At 41.9% G+C, this 18,924-nt stretch overlaps 1 protein-coding gene across 3 annotated transcripts in view; it reads left to right on the top strand.

The window, feature by feature from the left end:
* Window positions 1-18,924, top strand: part of LOC5510621 (cytoplasmic dynein 2 heavy chain 1-like) — a 57,769-nt gene that overhangs the window by 7,515 nt on the left and 31,330 nt on the right. For all 3 annotated transcript variants that reach the window (XR_007314022.1, XR_007314023.1, XM_032379768.2), the window contains exons 11-32: window positions 42-285; window positions 1,499-1,648; window positions 3,028-3,230; window positions 3,851-4,006; window positions 4,361-4,472; window positions 5,504-5,674; window positions 6,065-6,447; window positions 7,127-7,259; window positions 7,707-7,937; window positions 8,332-8,454; window positions 8,845-9,139; window positions 9,572-9,810; window positions 10,414-10,596; window positions 10,912-11,135; window positions 11,345-11,454; window positions 11,563-11,771; window positions 12,199-12,375; window positions 16,409-16,704; window positions 16,998-17,283; window positions 17,360-17,458; window positions 18,082-18,245; window positions 18,555-18,801. Coding sequence is in view for 1 of the 3 variants with exons in the window: in XM_032379768.2 (XP_032235659.2) it covers window positions 42-285; window positions 1,499-1,648; window positions 3,028-3,230; window positions 3,851-4,006; window positions 4,361-4,472; window positions 5,504-5,674; window positions 6,065-6,447; window positions 7,127-7,259; window positions 7,707-7,937; window positions 8,332-8,454; window positions 8,845-9,139; window positions 9,572-9,810; window positions 10,414-10,596; window positions 10,912-11,135; window positions 11,345-11,454; window positions 11,563-11,771; window positions 12,199-12,375; window positions 16,409-16,704; window positions 16,998-17,283; window positions 17,360-17,458; window positions 18,082-18,245; window positions 18,555-18,801 (4,435 nt within the window). In the remaining 2 variants the exon portion in view is untranslated. The remainder of the gene's footprint in view (window positions 1-41; window positions 286-1,498; window positions 1,649-3,027; window positions 3,231-3,850; window positions 4,007-4,360; window positions 4,473-5,503; window positions 5,675-6,064; window positions 6,448-7,126; window positions 7,260-7,706; window positions 7,938-8,331; window positions 8,455-8,844; window positions 9,140-9,571; window positions 9,811-10,413; window positions 10,597-10,911; window positions 11,136-11,344; window positions 11,455-11,562; window positions 11,772-12,198; window positions 12,376-16,408; window positions 16,705-16,997; window positions 17,284-17,359; window positions 17,459-18,081; window positions 18,246-18,554; window positions 18,802-18,924) is intronic.

Genomic DNA, 18,924 nt, shown 5'->3' on the forward strand with positions numbered 1-18,924 from the left:
TTTAAACGATCAAGCTTTTCACGTGGTGTGTGTGGTTTCAGGTCAGTCAAAGTTGATTGCATCACTGTGTCCACGGTTCCCGTCAAGTCCACCATTGATGATCACATCCAGCAGCTGTTTGATGCATTGATGAGTTCTCTGCGCCGGTCCATCACGCAGGAGGTACAGACTATCGACACTTTCCTGACCTCGGGCATGGAGGCCCTATCCACACGACCACAGACGGTGGAGGAGATAGGTGAAGCGAACCTCAAGCACACGGAGCTTACCTCACAAAAACCACAGGTACATTATCAAGGTTTAATGCCCCGCTGAACCTAATGTGCACAGGTACATAGTATTGAGAGTTAAGGCCCTATCAAAACTCATGTATACGGAGCTTACCTCACAAAAACCACAGGTACATAGTATTGAGAGTTAAGGCCCTATCAAAACTCATGTATACGGAGCATACCTCACAAAAACCACAGGTACATAGTATTGAGAGTTAAGGCCCTATCAAAACTCATGTATACGGAGCTTAACTCACAAAAACCACAGGTACATAGTATTGAGAGTTAAGGCCCCATCGAAACTCATGTATACGGAGCATACCTCACAAAAACCACAGGTACTGTACAGTTGAGAGTTAATGCCCCATCGAACCTCATGTATACGGAGCATACCTCACAAAAACCACAGGTACTGTACAGTTGAGAGTTAATGCCCCATCGAACCTCATGTATACGGAGCATACCTCACAAAAACCACAGGTACTGTACAGTTGAGAGTTAATGCCCCATCGAACCTCATGTATACGGAGCATACCTCACAAAAACCACAGGTACTGTACAGTTGAGAGTTAATGCCCCATCGAACCTCATGTATACGGAGCATACCTCACAAAAACCACAGGTACTGTACAGTTGAGAGTTAATGCCCCATCGAACCTCATGTATACGGAGCATACCTCACAAAAACCACAGGTACTGTACAGTTGAGAGTTAATGCCCCATCGAACCTCATGTATACGGAGCATACCTTACAAAAGGTATATTAAGAGAAAAGAGGGGCAAACATGCTCATGAAGCTTTAAAACCTTACAAAAAACAGTGCATTGAGAGTTGTGTTTCCTCTCAAACTCCATGCACGCTGACCGTTCCGACAGGTACATTGAGATGAATATCCAACATCGGGAAGACCCTAAATTCCTGTACCTCCATAACTATTGCCCCTTTTGCTCCGACGTAGGGCTAAGGTTGGAAACGTCAGCGAACCAACTCTGTTTCCACAGAAGCACAGAGCATACCATTACAAACCTTTGCTGATTTATTTTCGCGATGGGTTACTGGTTGTTATGGACGAGGGCTAAAGCACAATCTCCCCTTATTGTGGATATCGTTCCGGATGTTTTGTATTCGAACGGTTATCCTATCCTAGCGTTATTTCTTTGTTTCTCTGGGTTGACATTTCCGTGTCCAGGCGAAAATGGACTGTGTATTATCGGTGCTTGTTTCAGATCCAGCCTTTGTTCGAGAAAGCCGAGTCCAAGAACAAGCTGCTACGTAACGTGGCAGGGGGAGGGGTGGAGCAGATCGGACAACTGCAGGCGAGATGGGATAAGTTCGAGTTGATGCTGGAAAGCCATGAACTTATGGTCAAAGAGCAGGTGAGAGTGCATGCTCCGCAAGAATTGACTCACGATGCGAGTAACATGAATCACACTAGACACGTAACGCAATAGATAACTCACGGTGTAATGAACACGCATCACGCTAAAGATGTAACGCAATAAATAACTCAGTGTGTAATGAACACGCTGTAAAGCAATAAATAACTCACGGTGTAATGAACACGCATCACGCCAGACATGTAACGCAATAAATAACTCAGTGTGTAATGAACACGCTGCAACGCAATAAATAACTCACGGTGTAATGAAAACGCATCACGCTAGACATGTAACGCAATTAATAAGTTAGTGTGTAATGAACACGCTGTAACGCAATAAATAACTCACGGTGTAATGAACACGCATCACGCTAGAGATGTAACGCAATAAATAACTCAGTGTGTAATGAACACGCTGTAACGCAATAAATAACTCATGATGTAATGAACACGCATCACGCTAGACATGTAACGCAATAAATAACTTAGTGTGTAATGAACACGCTGTAACGCAATAAATAACTCACGGTGTAATGAACACGCATCAGGCTAGACATGTAGCGCAATAAATAACTTAGTGTGTAATGAACACGCTGTAACGCAATAAATAACTCACGGTGTAATGAACACGCATCACGCTAGACATGCATTGCAACAAATAACTCATGGTGTAATGAACACGCATCACGCTAGACATGTAGCGCAATAAATAACTCATGGTGTAATGAACACGCATCACGCTAGACATGTAGCGCAATAAATAACTCATAATGTAATGAACACGCATCACGCTAGACATGTAAGGCAATAAATAACTCATGATGTAATGAACACGCATCACGCTAGACATGTAGCGCAATAAATAACTCATGGTGTAATGAACACGCATCACGCTAGACATGTAGCGCAATAAATAACTCATGATGTAATAAACACGCATCACGCTAAACATGTAACGCAATAAATAACTCAATGTAATGAACACGCATCACGCTAGACATGTAACGCAATAAATAACTCACGGTGTAATGAACACCCATCACGCTAGACATGTAGCGCAATAAATAACTCATCATGTAATGATCACGCTAGGCATGTAAAACATTAATAATTCACAATGCAATTAACACGCATCACGCTAGACATGTAACGCAAGAAATAACTTACGGTGTAATGAACGCGTATCACGTTAGACATTAATTGACACAGTAATTGACTTACGATGTATTTAACACGCATTAAGCTAGATATATAACAAAAAAGAAACTCACGATGTAATTAACACGCATCACGCGCGATTGTTCTGTCGTCACGCATCTCGTGTATTTTCTCTCGTCCCTAGTATTTATTTAACATGTTATTTCACACTCTGTCCAGGTCGAGGTCATGAAGAGTAACGTGGAGTCACGCGTGCAGGCCTTCCAGCAGGAGCTGGACAAGTTTGCGGCACGCTGGCATCAGCTCAAACCCAAGGACATAGACGTCGACACGGACCGTCAAGCGTGTATTGCCGCCGTCACGTCCGTCAAAGAGAGAAAGGCAGAGTTTGTAGAGCTGGAGGAAACCATGAAGAAGCTCATGTAAGATGAATAGAATCACACATCTTACATATTTATTACAAATGAAGGTTATTAAGGGTATAATTTAATGAGTTGAAATAGCTCGAGGAATGGAGGAAGCCATGACAAAAGTCAGTAAGGGGGTGGAGTGAATGTTCATGTAAATTGGAGTAGAATTACACATATTAAAAAAAATGCTTAGCCCTTTAAAATTGCGTATTTGTCCAAGGAATATTTAGGGTATCATTGATGAGCTGGAGGAAGCCATGAAAAGAGTCGTGTAGGTTTATACAGGGAGAGGTGAACAGAAGGGGAGGGGTGGAGTGTATGTTTATGTTAGTTAGAATTAAACAACAATAAAGAAAAACTTTTTGGATTTACAGATTTTTCACAGGACATTAGGGTTACCTTATGAGGTGGGAATTATTTTATGCTTGTATTTCAAGGATTATCTTGTTTGATTTTCTTATTCGAAACCCTGTGATGTAAGTATTAGAGTACTTTTCCTTGGGAGAGCACCGTAGATTAGGACACATGGACTTCCTTTTTGCATCATCCTTATTTCAAACCGTGTCATATTTGTCCTGTAACGAAGTTTCCCAAGTCTCGCTGAGGCTCTAATATATCTATTTGTGGGGTAGATTTGAGTGTAGTCATTTTGGAGTGACAGAGCCGCATTTTCCCGTGGCTGATGATCTGCGGCAGGATATCTCTACCACTGAGGACATGTGGCGACTGTTCGAGGAGTTCAACACGGGTCTAGAGGAGCTCGCCAAGGAAGACTGGATATCCTTCAGGTAACTGGCCATGGTTCAGAATGTGGTGTTACGGTGGCCTGAATATGTATTAGTATGCAGTATACTTCTGGTTTCACGGCCTGAACACCTATCAGTATGAAGTGTTTAATGTTGATTACCTCTGGTATCATGGTCTTAATTTGTATCAGTATGAAGTGTTTGATGTTGCTGGATATCCTATAGAAATTTAGATTGAACTTGCTTCAGAATGATATGGTTCTTTTTTTCTTGGTTCTGAGCCCTTTTACCTGTCTAAAGTTCTTTCTAAGAACTAAGTCTTGGGTGCAGACATATCTGGGAAAGGTTTTGAGCTCTTATATGGAGCTCTGGACTAAAAGCTCCTTATGTTCCTAGATCTCGCACATTCCTGTTTGATGATTTCCTGACTGGCTGGGGCGAGAATCTGCGGACCAAGGAGCCCACTGTGATGACTGTACGCCTGCAGAAAGATGTCGAGAAGTACAAGGTGAGATGGTTCTTGCACGTTTCCATTTTCTTTATTTGTGAAGCACATTAATTAAGTATCTGTCGGACCAAGGATAATTTGATGGGCATGGGTTGTTGCTTTTGAGCTGTCTGCATGAAAATAAATGTATTACAATTCTTGGCGTTTTTCCACAAAGCTTGCGAGTCTTCTTTAGTAAAGATTTCCGGCTCTTTGAAGCGACATTGAAAGATCTTAAGGAACTTCACTGGCTACCTGTTGCTTCTAGAATAGACTTTAAAATTCTTACAATCACACATAAAGCTCTCCACAACCAGGCTCCTGAATATATCACTGAACTCTTAACACCGTATACGCCATCTCGATCCCTTAGATCTGCTAACAAGAACCTTCTCGTCATTCCTAAATCACGAACAAAAACTTATGGGGACAGATCTTTTTCAAACTTTGCAGCTAAATTATGGAACTCCCTCCCCCTACACATTAGAAACACCGACTGTCTCAGCAAATTTAAATCGTCTTTAAAGACGTACTTATTTTGTAAGCACTACAACAATTGATTAGTTTTTAACCATTAGAAATATTATCATAAGTATTAGTATTAAGATATATATATATATATATATTTGCATCAGTTATATATGTGTAAGATAGAGTTTTAGCTAAATTATTGAGTAGAATAGAGTAGGATGTTTGTAAAGCATTGAGATTTTTATAATGCTATATTAAATTATTATTATTATTACTATTATTATTATTATTATTATTATTATTATTATTATTATTATTATTATTATTATTATTATTATTATTATTATTATTATTATTATTATTATCTCACGCTGACATGATAATCCACTCCTTCCAAAGATCAAGCAATTTCCCTCTTCAAGCCTTGTTCAAAATGTTGGTACTGTAGTTCGCCAGCATTGCCTTTGTTATGTCGTCAGTCGAGATAGACTTCGCCAGGATTAATGCCCTATGCAGGTCCAGTTTTCCCGGGTTTTAGTCGTGGTAGGTCCAGTGCTAATGCTGCCTTATTCGCCAATCAGAATGTGGTTCCGCTGCTGAAATACGTGCGAGGTGAAGCCCTGTCCCAGGACCACTGGCTGGAGCTGTTCAGGCTGCTCAAGATGCCAAAGGGCACAACCCTTGAGAAGCTCACATTTGGATCGGTTCTGGAATCAGCGGACCAGATCGTCACACATGCCGACGTTCTTAAGGTACAGTGGACCCATTCCGAAAGGGGGGGAACAGTGTGGTCCCAATTCACGATGGTATGATTGACTACGCGCCCTTCTCAGACGAAAAATGGATTTGAATTCTCAGAGGTCGCGCAACAGCGAACTCGGCTATAAGCGTGTTACATAGTTTTTTTTCACCATTAGTAAATCACTTTTACCTAGTTTGTGTAATAATGTGACCACCATTTTGCTATTCCAAGTCACGAAAAGGCTAATTAAAGAAAATAGCTGGGAAACCTTCAATCGACTTTGAACTACAATCATGGTTAGGTATTTGCAGGTTCTCTTGCAAGTAAACCATTTTGATGTCAAAATAGGAAAAAAATAATTCTGGAGTGGCTGCTTTTTCACGTATTCTCTTTCAAACAGGAACTGAATAGTCGTGCCCAGGGCGAAGTATCCATCCGTGAGGCGCTGCGCGAGCTCGAGCTGTGGGGGGCTGGGGCCGTGTTTTCTCTGACGTCATACAGTGACTCGCATGAGAAAGAGTTGTCAATCATCAAGGACTGGAAAGAGCTTGTCAATCAAGTTGGCGATAATCAGTGCCTGTTGCAGTCACTTAAAGACTCCCCATACTACAAGGGCTTCGAAGACAAGGCGTCTATTTGGGAGGGCCGACTTGCCGACCTGGACGAATACCTTCACAACCTCAACCAAATCCAGCGCAAGTGGGTCTACCTTGAACCCATCTTTGGCCGAGGCGCGTTGCCTAGGGAACAAGGACGCTTCAAGAGGGTCGATGACGACTTCCGGTTAGTTTAACTCTATTCCCAACATGAATGGCTTCTAAAACTTATGCGTGATTGGCAACCATTACTGTATTATGTATGACGAATAATGTTAACTAACTTAACTCTGCTGCTCGATGATGACTTACGACTAGTTAAACTTTATTCCCAGTATGAATTGCTACTAAACACTTAAAGCCGCATCGTCACCAGTTTACTTCCGGAGGTCCGACGGAAACCTCAACCGTTAAAATACAAAAGAATCTATTAAAATCCGGGATATTAAACAGGCCATCCGCTCTAAATTATCAATCACATCGTCAAAGAAACTTCTAATAAACACACTGCTTTCAATATTTTGAAATATTTTTCGCATTTTCCGTTAAAAATCTTCGGAAATACGTAATCGACCGGAAGTAAACTGGTGACAATGCGGCTTTAAGCGTAAATCATGTAACATAAAGTTAACTGGGTACACGGGTTGACCAGTGTGTTAGGCGTCAGCTTATTGGGCCTCTCACCTCTGCTCAAACGGGTTCGATTCCCGGTTGAGGATGCTATCTTTCTGTTTCTCAGCGCTGAACGACGGGACATTATTAATACATACGTAATAGAATTTTAGATTTGAAGCGCTTAGATCATGATTTATACTATATTAAACACTATGTATATGCTATTTTTTTTCCTCTGCTCCTGTGTTTAGTTCTATTATGATGGACGTCTCTAAGGATAACCGCGTGCTGTCATTGGTTGGCCGACCTGGTATTAGGAACACGCTGGTCACATTGCTCGACCAACTGCAGCGCTGTCAGAAATCTCTCAATGAATTCCTAGAGGTAAGGTGTGATGTGAGAGCGGTTCTCGTGAGAAGTAACAGGATCACCGGCCGTATTCAGGTGGTATGATCACAAAACTCAACGAAGTATATGTAGTGGTTTAGAAAGGATCTGGAAATATCCAAAACAACACGAAATCAATTTTGGAATTTGAGCGCAGAGTGTTGAATTGATGAGTTCGAAAGCAAAAAGTACCTTTGATGTTCCAAGATTAAAGAGGAGAACCACAAATCACCCCAAAAATACGCTTTGTGTGAACAGTTCAGATTTACAGTTCAAAATAATGATATTGCAGTTTATTCCGGCAATACTCTTTTTTAAGCTCTCACCTTGGATTATAGACTTTTGTAAGGCGTCCCCGGCAATTGTTAGATCATTACTATAATCACCTTATTTGTCTTTTTAATTGGGTTCTTACCGTAACTTTAAAAAACATTTTCCCTTCAGGAAAAGCGGTCTCTTTTCCCTCGATTTTACTTCATCGGTGATGACGACCTGTTAGAAATTCTCGGCCAAGCGACGAACCCAACAGTGATCCAGTCGCATTTGAAAAAGCTGTTTGCAGGGATTCACCATGTGGGCTTTGACGAGGGGAACAAGACGATAATCGCCATAAAGTCCATCGAGGGTGAGGTCGTGCCTCTCAAACGACCTGTCAATATCACCCCGGAGGTCGAGGTAATACCATAGGTTTCTTCCTGGCCGGGCACCCAGAATGAGGTCGACTGACCTCTTTTTAGGACTGGGCGGCGAGATCAGTCATGGTTATGTGAGCTGTTATACTTTTATAAGTTTGGCTTTGTTACATTTTCTGTGTGTTATCGTTGTGTGTTATTTCCGAGTGTTATTGTACCGGAGCAATGTATATACCCCGCCATAATAGTTGTACAAAGATAAATTCATACCTTAATATTTCTAAAGACCGAATTATGTGACAGGATGTTCCGAAGTTTAGCTATCGTGCCTGCATTTAGAAATTTAACAAAAGTCTATTGTTCTACTTGTATAGGTTTTACTTGGTTATATTTCCTATTTAAAAAAGTGTAAAAAATCTGTTTTCCCCCTTTTGCAGGCATGGCTGGGTCATCTCGCCGTCGAGATGAAGGACACTTTGAGGGAACTCCTTACTCAATGTCTGGACATAAGTAGAAAGGGAGGCGGAAGTGGCGTCGACCCATCCAAATTTCCCTCACAGGTTTGCTATATTACCCTTAAACGTGCGTGACAATTTGCATCAATTCCTTACGTAATTGAGAGCAACTGGAGTCAGATTTGGATATAATATTTTCACGAGATCAATTAAAATCAAATATTGGATATTTTTCTGATGTAAACATCTGATCAAATCTGTTTACCAAAAACTGTAACTGAGATTTCAGAGATTTGGATATAATATTTTCACGAGATCAACTGAAATCAAATATTGGATATTTTTCTGATGAGAGCATCTGATCAAATCTGTTTACCAAAAACTGTAACTGAGATTTCAGGAATATAACGTTAGCGCGACACATCTTGTAATGATTTGATGGATACCAAACGCGAACTACAATTGACTCTGAACACGCCCGTACCTTGTGGACAGATTTTGAACCTGGCGGAGCAAGTCCAGTTCACGGAGCGATGTGAGGTGGCCATTAAAAGCGGGAGCCTCCAGGAGTTCCTGATCGAGATGGAATCCCAGTTGGAGTCGTACACGAGTGCAGACGTGCAGGGGTCCGGGGAGCCTGGGGATAGTCACGTGTTGGAACTCAAGCTCAAGGCGCTCATCCTAGACACCATTCACTCCATCGAGGTGGTCCAGAACTTGATCAAGGCGGGGGTCAAGTCTTTGGATGAGTGGATGTGGCAGAAGCAGTTACGATTCTACATGCACAAAGGTACCCATCAGCTTTTTCTTGCTAGTACTAGCTCTAGCCGTCTCTAACTAGTAAAACAAAGCCTGGCGCTATGTGTCATAAGAAGCACCAGTAATTCCTTAGCATTTCCGCTTTGAAAAATCAGAATCTTATACTATGTGTTAAGGGAATGATTAAAGAAGGCCAATCTCGCTCAATGGCGAGCCACACAAAGCTTCCATTTCCATCGGCTAATTCAAGCAAGTAAATAAGATATTTTCAATCAATTATCGACAATGCGAAAAAATGCGAAAAAAAAGCTGCATTTTCAATGATAAACAATAACAAAGGAGTAGGAGTGGCCAACAAACAAATCAAAACATTATTCGTCATTCATATTATAGGTCGTTCTCCTATTGACTATTCCCTGGGTAAAAAAAAAACTGTGAACATACTTTACTTTGTTTACTGCAGGCGAATGCATGATTCGCATGTGTGACGCCGAGTTCCATTACACATACGAGTATCAAGGAAACGCACCTAAGCTGGTCCACACCCCCCTGACGGACAAGTGCTACCTGACGCTCACACAAGGAATGCACATGGGTCTGGGGGGGAACCCTTACGGACCTGCTGGTACCGGCAAGACCGAGTCTGTGAAAGCTCTTGGGGGATTGTTTGGGCGCCAAGTGCTTGTCTTCAACTGTGACGAGGTAGGTCAAGTTGATCTTATTTAAAGCTTTTCAGGAAGCTATAAACTTCTTGCTAGAAGGAAAACTATGGTCAGCCGTTGGAGCCAAGTGCTTGTCATCAACTGTGACGAGGTAGATCAAGTTGATCTTATTTATAGCTTTTCAGGAAGCTTTAAACTTCTTGCTAGAAGGAAAACTATGGGCAATCGTTGGAGTCAAGTGCTTGTCTTCAACTGTGACGAGGTAGATCAAGTTGATCTTATTTATAGCTTTTTAGGAAGCTATAAACTTCTTGCTAGAAGGAAAACTGTGGCCAGCCGTTGGAGCCTACCTTCTGTTCACCTTGTGTGTAACCGTAGACGAAACGGTTGATCTTACGCTTTGTGGCGAGAGAAGGGTTAGAGAAAGGATGTACGTTCTATTGTTTAAAATGGTGTCTGGCCATAGTGAACGCGAGATGCGCCTAGTAATATGCTAGCCTTTAGCTATGAGAATGTTCATTTACTCTATTGTTGGTCACACTATCGCTGTTAAGGCACCAACCGATGGTACTACTTAATGGTTGTCTACTACTTAAGAAAGTCTGATATTTGATAAAATTACTGAGGGTGGTTTGTATTCTAGGGCATCGATGTGAAATCCATGGGTCGCATCTTTATCGGACTGGTGAAGTGTGGGGCATGGGGTTGTTTTGACGAGTTCAACCGTTTGGAAGAGGCCGTCCTGTCTGCGGTATCTATGCAAATCCAAACCATTCAAGCTGCTCTCAAATCCAAGATGGCATCTACGGAGCTCCTGGGTAGACAAGTAAGGGCATAATGTATATGTTACGATATTAGGTATTTGGATGGTATTATCGGTGCGGAATTTATGGGTACATAAGTGAGGGGTAGAATGATAGGAAATAACGTGCTGTCAGCTGTACGAAGCGTCTTGGTAGAGAAGTAAGGGGATGATTCACAGTAGTACCTCTATTAAGCGGCTACTAGACAAAATCCCACAATATTTTACCCTTCAAGGCTATAATGTCCCTATATCGAGGGACATTATAAAACCGGCGTATTGTGTCATAAAACTATTCTGTTTTTTTGTTTTTAAATCAATGACTTTTTTTCGTTAAAGATCGACATCGACTTCAATTCGGGAATCTTCATCACTCTCAATCCTGCTGGAAAGGGCTACGGTGGCAGGCAGAAGCTTCCGGACAACTTGAAGCAGTTGTTCCGCCCGGTTGCCATGTCCCGGCCGGACAATGAGCTAATCGCGGAGACGATCATGTTCTCCGAAGGATTCAAAGAGGCTAAGAGTCTAGGGAGAAAGCTGGTCGCCATCTTCAACTTATCCAAGTATGTTATTCAGGGCGTTACACAACAACACTTTTTACCCTATGAACCCTATGCATAACTCACTCTCTTTGGTCTGACTGGTGATTCCAATTGTTACCGAATTTGTTTATTTATTTCATGAGCTTCAAATTCGAAGGAGAATGAAGTTTGCTACGAAAGGGCTGTAAAGTTGATATTCAGAGCTATATTCAAATCCTTTCTTTTTTCAGGGAGCTGTTGTCAAAACAGCAACACTACGACTGGGGTCTGCGTGCACTCAAGACGATACTGAAGGGATGCGGTAATTTGTTACAATCACATAAGCAATCTGGTGAAAAGGGTACGTGTTCTGTTAACTAAAGAATTTAGGCGCGCGTGGCAATTGAAGCCCTCTGTTGTTTTCAAGCTACTCTATGCTCTCTCACATTCAAATGGCTTTTCCCCGTAGTTAACCCAAGTATCGAGGCGCGCGTTGTGGTGCAGGCTCTCCGTGTAAACACACTGTCGAAGCTGACGTTTGCAGACTCGCGCCGTTTTGATGCGCTGGTACAGGATGTATTCCCTGGTGTGGACGTAAAGGGAGTCGAGTACATGGAGCTAGCAGAAGCACTCAGAGCTGCTGCCAAGGAATGTAATCTTGTCGTTATGGAAACGCAGGTAACAAAATTGGGAACGCTACTCTAGGCCCAATACAAACGCCGTTCTTTTAATGTACCGTTTCAAATGCAAATCAACATTGAACAATCGAATTGGTTCATTTGCATGCATTTACATTGGGAACGGTACATGAAAAAAAAAAAAAAAAAAAAAACGGCGCCTAGGTAACCTTGACATGTTTTTAGTCAAAACGAAGTTGTTTAACTGACAGTATTATACTGTAAAATTTGGATATGCCCACCCTTCCCTTAAACATAAGACCATCAGAAAGTCCTTTTTGAAGTTTAAGCCTTTGACCTTTTACGTGACAACCAAAGAACACTTCCTTAAAGGCTTAATGTTGCTCTGTCGAATAAAAAAAAAGGTTCTACAGTAAACAAATAGTTGTCATTCTGAAACGCTTATTCGCTGGACTGTGTTTTTCTAGGTTAAGAAGGCTTTAGAGTTGTACGAGCAGCTCCGACAGCGCATGGGTGTGGTCGTTATCGGCCCGTCTGGGTCCGGTAAGAGCACCATCTGGCGACTCCTACGCCTGGCTCTTGGCAAGATTGGCCAGACCGTCAAGCAGTACACCATGAACCCAAAGGCTATGCCAAGGACGCAGGTGAGGGAGAGGGGGTCAACCTGACATAGTTAGGGGGGTACTCTTGAGTAAAGGGTAGGGGGTCATGTTTATATAGGTAGGGGTTACTGTTTTTTAGTAAGGGGGACACGCTTGAGTAAAGGGTAGGAGGAAACGCTTATATAGATAGGGGGTTACGTTTTTTATATTGAGGGGATACACTTGAGTATAGGGTAGGGGGTCACGCTGACATTTGTAGGGGGTTACGGTTTCATAGCGGAGCCCGCGCGGAGCTCCATAGGTATAGAAATTGGTCATAAACTAGGCGACTCAAAATTTGTGGTCAATGACGTCATGTCACACGCTGTCAGCTGGCTGTACCACTCACGTGACCAGCTCATGCGACCAGGCCAGCTAATTGATTGATCGCTCTAAACCAATGACACACTGGCTCCGACAGGAACTGGGGGGGGGGAGGGGCTTGGAAAAGCCGGGAGGGGGACTAAGCCTATTCTGACTTTCGACATCAAACGATCAACGGAACACAAGCTGGCAGGGAAGAATTGACGAAAAAAGTGTTTAATAGAGAAAATGCAACTAATTATCCAGTCAAATGGCCGTATGAAAATAAGAATTGGAAGGATACATCTGTCTACTGCTTTGTTCTTACAAGCTCGGAATATCGGCTCGACTTCGGTGGTTGAAAACTTTATAGTTGAAGGAAACGGCTACAAAACCAGCAGCATTTATCAGGGAATTGTCGAGGCTCTGCACTACTATTCTCATTCTGATGTTACAGAGCAAAAATAAAAAAAGAAAAGCTTTATTTATGATAGCTAAAACACGGAATTGTTCTCCTAAACGAGCGAACACCACAAGGCAAACAACATGGACAGTCAAGGTGAGAAACGAAAATTTCAATTCAAAATAGTGTGAATAAAATATATGAATCAAAACGTAATTCCTGTTATATTCCTTTTAAGAGTAATTCTTTTTGTTTGCAAATATTTCTGATAATAATCCTTAAACAAAACGATTTTCGTCGTTTTAACTTCTCTGATTTTCCCGGTGTCACTATTCAATTATCTTGCTTCCACCGTGTTTTTAATTGGCTGAGAGATCAATTTTTTGAACGCTGATTGGATGCTATTTTGGCGCGCACTAAAACGGCTTCCCAGTTCTGTTATAATCGAAAAAGAAACTTTTCCTCAAATAAGAAAAATACATCTACAAATCAAGACTTATCTAGCTCAGGTAAGAACGACCTTGATGACTCATGTATACACAGTTGTGTTGGTAAAACTATGTATCATTAAGCTTATTTTTAAATTGAGAATTCATTTGCTATTTATTGGCAAGTGTGAGGAAAAACAAAAAGCATTTCGCAATCATCCTTGCAAAGTCTTTCTCTTTTCTTTATCTCCTGTCTATGCTGTTTTTGTCCCAAATTTTATGTTAAATACACAAAAACGTCAAAATGTCTCTCTTTCTTTCTCATATAAAGCCAATATTGATCTGTTTGTTTCTGTTTGGTAAGGATACTAATCTAATCATTTGTTTTCCTCTATGTTTGTTCTCATGTTTTAAGAAAATTAGAAAATTGAAATAACAACGAACGATTTTTTTCTGATTCAGGTGAACTGTTAATATCCAAAAGCCATGATGTGAGACTGAATAAAGACATGGATGATGAGCATCATATTTTAGCAAAATATGTAGCTTTCCTTTCTTCACTTAAAATATGTTTTTCCTTTTCAATCAATCTCGTTCTACTTATGAGTAGCAATAATTTGATTCGCTGTTCAGCATCCTTTGTGCATTTAAGATATTATAAAATAGATACATTCAAGTTTATTCAGAACCTACATTTCTGCGTCTTCACCATATCTGCTATTGGGTTAAATTGCTGTTTACCATACCCATTTACCCAAAAAGACTCCCATTAAAACAGAAGAGGATGATCACTCTCAACCCTAAGGGATAATACTTTGGGTGTGGTCAGTAATTCCTACCCCCATAAGGTAGCACATTAGTAGTGGTCAAGCGATTTCTTTCTCTAAGCATTTTGAACACTCCCTAAGGAAAAGCAGTTGGCATAATTCAATACCCTTAAGATAGGACAAACAACCCCATCTGACTGTTTTAGGGGAAGCCCTCCCCCTCCTTAATGGATGCTGTCAAATGTGATTTCTCTTTTCTAACTTTGTCTGGGGTTTTAACTGGGAGGTTAACATTTAAGAATGATATAACTGTGCTTTTAGACTGAAGTAGGAAAAGAATAGTGAATTATAATATTTGTATTCACAAAGATTTGTAGTCGAATCTTCGAGCAATTTGGTACCTGTACCTGTATTGTGTTTTAGAATAGATGAAAATTTTCATCATAAGTAATTTTGGGTGCAAAATGTTGGGCTCTCTTGCCGCAAACATCTGCTGAAGTCTCTTGATCTTCAAAGCTGTACTCAACAAAAAAACTAAGTAATGCTGTACATGGCAAGGCACATATATGTTAGATTATTTGATTATAGAAATGTGAAATAGGAAATATCTGTTCAGTATCAGTTGTCTATCAAATGAAGCTACACAGAGCACTGTTAATAAATAAAACTAAAATATCAGCAATATTTTTTTGTTAAGCTGCAAAAGAATCGGTGATTGGGAGGAGGTCCAGCATTTCATTACTGGGAGAAATAGCTGAAGTGAAATAAAATCCAGCTTGGACCGTGCATTTAAAACAAGTTACATGTATGAAAAAAGTGTGTGTGTGTGTGTGTGTGGGAGGGGGGGTTAAGCATATGGCACTTAAGTATTTTTACAGCATATGGACTGAGGTGAATGTTGTTATTATGGATCTCTTTTTTATTCTCAAAAGAAATTCTAGTCTAGAAACTATTTTGTTCAGGGGGTCATAACCCCTAAACTGCCCAAAGTTTCCTATTATGGAAATTGGGTAATAAAGCTGGCTCCGCTTTTAGACACTGCCTAAATCTATATATTAGTAAGGGGACACGCTTGAGTATAGGATAGGGGTCATGTTTATTTAGGTAGGGGGTTACGTTCTTATAGGAAGAAATACACGCTTGAGGATAGGGTAAGGGATCGTACTGACATAGGTATACGGGCTACGGTTTCATCGGAAACAGGTACTCATAGGAAGGGGGACACGCTTAAGTAAAGGGTAGGGGGTCACAGTTATATCGATAGTTGGTTGCGTTACCATATAAGGGGGTACGCTTAAGTATAGTATAGGGGCTCACACCTCTATACTTACGTTGTCATGCTCACAAAGATACTTATGGGAAGGGGGAGGATAGGGTAGGGTGTCACCCTTATATATACTTATCTGATCATACTGACATCTGATCGTACTGTACATGTCGTGCTGTACTGTCAACTCTCGCCTTACGGACACGCTGTTGGTACGGACGCCTCGTTGTTACAGACAGTAATACAACCCCTTTCGAGACCGAAATAAAAAGAAATAACTAGAAGATAGCTCCCGTCGTTACAGGCTTTTGCTGTTTGGACCTTACAAGGGTGTAGAAGCCAGAGTTGCCTCAGGCTTTTGCTGTTATGACCTTACAAGGGTGTAGAAGCCAGAGTTGCCTCAGGCTTTTGCTGTTTGGACCTTACAAGGGTGTAGAAGCCAGAGTTGCCTCAGGCTTTTGCTGTTTGGACCTTACAAGGGTGTAGAAGCCAGAGTTGCCTCAGGCTTTTGCTGTTTGGACCTTACAAGGGTGTAGAAGCAGAGTTGCCTCAGGCTTTTGCTGTTTGGACCTTACAAGGGTGTAGAAGCCAGAGTTGCCTCAGGCTTTTGCTGTTTGGACCTTACAAGGGTGTAGAAGCCAGAGTTGCCTCAGGCTTTTGCTGTTTGGACCTTACAAGGGTGTAGAAGCCAGAGTTGCCTCAGGCTTTTGCTGTTTGGACCTTACAAGGGTGTAGAAGCCAGAGTTGCCTATAGTAGGGTCACAAGTTCAGGATATCAATTTGGAAAAAAAATTGGTTGACTAATCCTTCCTTGCTTGATAATTGACACTTCTGCCTTATTTAACGTATGCTGTTTTATCGGTTTCAGTTGCTTGGTCAGATTGACATGGACACTCGGGAATGGTCCGACGGAGTTCTCACGAATGCCGCACGACAGGTCGTCCGTGAACCAATCGATATCCAGTCGTGGATCATCTGTGATGGCGATATTGACCCTGAGTGGATTGAGTCGCTTAATTCGGTTCTTGACGACAACAGACTATTGACCATGCCCTCAGGGGAGAGGATCCAGTTTGGCCCGAACGTCAACTTCCTGTTCGAGTCACATGATCTCAGCTGTGCCTCACCCGCTACGATATCCCGTATGGGTATGATTTTCCTAAGGTAATAATACCCGGTACTACGATATCCCGTATGGGTATAATCTTTCTAAGATAATAATATCCGGTACTACGATATCCCGTTTTAGTATGATTAATAATGGTATAGTAACAATATAGTATGGACATTGTAGGCGATACTTTGGGACCCTTTTAATTTAAAAATCACCGCGGTCTTTTAATGTCTATCAATAGTTTTGCCTTTCATTCTACTATCTTTATGGTATAGTATAAATATCAAAGAATCTTGACTATGGCCCTAGTTATTGTATTAATTTTGCTAATCCTTATTAACAGCGACGAAGACACTGACGTCAAAGCGCTTGTCAAGTCCTGGCTCGCAAATCGACCGGAAGACGAGAGGCGATTGCTGGAGACTTGGCTGGAAGACTATTTCTATAAGGCACTGGAATGGGTTTTAAAGCAGGGAGATCTTGTGGTGGAGACAACACTGGTTGGCATGGTGATGAATGGTCTGTCACACATGTTTGAGGTGCGGGCCAAGCAACAGTTTGTGTGCAGCCTCATCAGGGGCCTGGGAGCGAACTTGTCCGTCACCACACAGACAGCCTTCGCTAAAGAGGTATATAAGCTCAAACTTTTTTAGGACCTTTTTTGTGGCCAAGGACATCGAAGCATTGATCGACCTTTTTTGACAGGTATTCCACTGGACCCATGAGATGCCTCCAGATCCCAAACGACCGTTGGATACATTTTACGACTCTGACCGGGGACGCCTGGCATCTTTTGAGCTCGAGGTAAATTTTACGTAATATTGGGTTTGAAATGACAATCTTCTAGTGCTCGCGCTTGAAAATAAGGAAACCGGATTCGATATAATGCTTCCCCCCCCCCCCACGGACACACTAGTAGAGTAGAGGAAAGGGAAGAGAAGAGAAAAGTAGAGAAGAATTTCAGTCATAGGCTGAGTTACAATTTACAGTTCCATGGGCTCTTATCTGTATTGTTCTATGAGGCGCACTTTGCTGTCACGGAGTTAACATTAATGAGAGAAGTATTAGTATGTTAATCCCCTTTTGGTTATGGTCCAAGTACACACACTGAAGATGGACTCCCCCTTCTAGATTAGTTCCTTATGTCCCACTATGACAGGCTGGTCAGCTAAGGTTTCGCGAACCGGGAACGCCATTGAATTTTTCCTTCCGAGCCACACGGTGTAACAGCCAAGTTTTTACACCCAAGCTGACCCGGGCTCGATTCCTTTTCCTCTAGATTTTGATATCGCGCCATTCTGCAGTTAGAAGTGCAGTCTCTATTCCTTTCACACTACTTTCAGGAATCCTATTATTTACCTCTTACTCACATAATAGTTAGGGGTTAATGCACGTTCTCCTTACGCTACATCCCCGTGTTTGCACAGGTCCCTGACTCCCTGAGCGTGGATGATCTGATCTCTACCACGAACGGTCAGCCTGTTATTAAGACGTCTGATGTCAAGCGAGGGCTGGATATGTTCTCCCCTTGGCTTCACACCGATTACCGCGAGCCATTTTTGTTGGTGGGGCCTGAAGGCTGCGGCAAAGAGTAAGCTTATGGCTGTTTAGCTAAGTGTGCCTTGGTAGCTTCTTAAAGTGCTAATCACGCAGCATACTGAGTGGCTTTATCAATAGTGGATATGAGTCTAAAACTCAAATACAGGGCAGTCTACCCTCTCGCTATAGAATAGTATCGCATCACAAAAATTTCTTCTCAAAAAAATCAGGTTGCTGTTATGTCAATGCTACAATTCGGACTTATACCCTTTCGACTCATACCGTCTCTCCCTATAGAATAGTAACGCAACATAGCTGCAATTCGCACCTTATTTATGACTTATACCCCCTCTCTCTATAGAATGCTGTTACGTCATTGCTTTGAGCAGCTGCGCTCGACCCAGGTCGCTATTGTCCACTGTAGCGCCCAGTCTTCGCCCGCGCATGTGCTTCAGAAGCTTCAGCAGATGTGCATGGTGATCAGCACAAACACGGGCCGCGTGTACCGGCCCAAGGACTGCGAGAGGCTCGTGCTGTACCTCAAGGACCTCAACCTGCCTAAACCGGACAAGTGGGGGACCAGTCAGCTTATCGCATTCCTACAACAGGTACGTCATAATTACAATATAGGCACCTTAAGGATCTCAACCTGCCTAAACCGGACAAGTGGGGGACCAGTCAGCTCATCGCATTCCTACAACAGGTACGTCATAATTACAATATAGGCACCT

Source organism: Nematostella vectensis, chromosome 10, assembly GCF_932526225.1.
Source record: "Nematostella vectensis chromosome 10, jaNemVect1.1, whole genome shotgun sequence".
NCBI lineage: Eukaryota > Metazoa > Cnidaria > Anthozoa > Actiniaria > Edwardsiidae > Nematostella > Nematostella vectensis.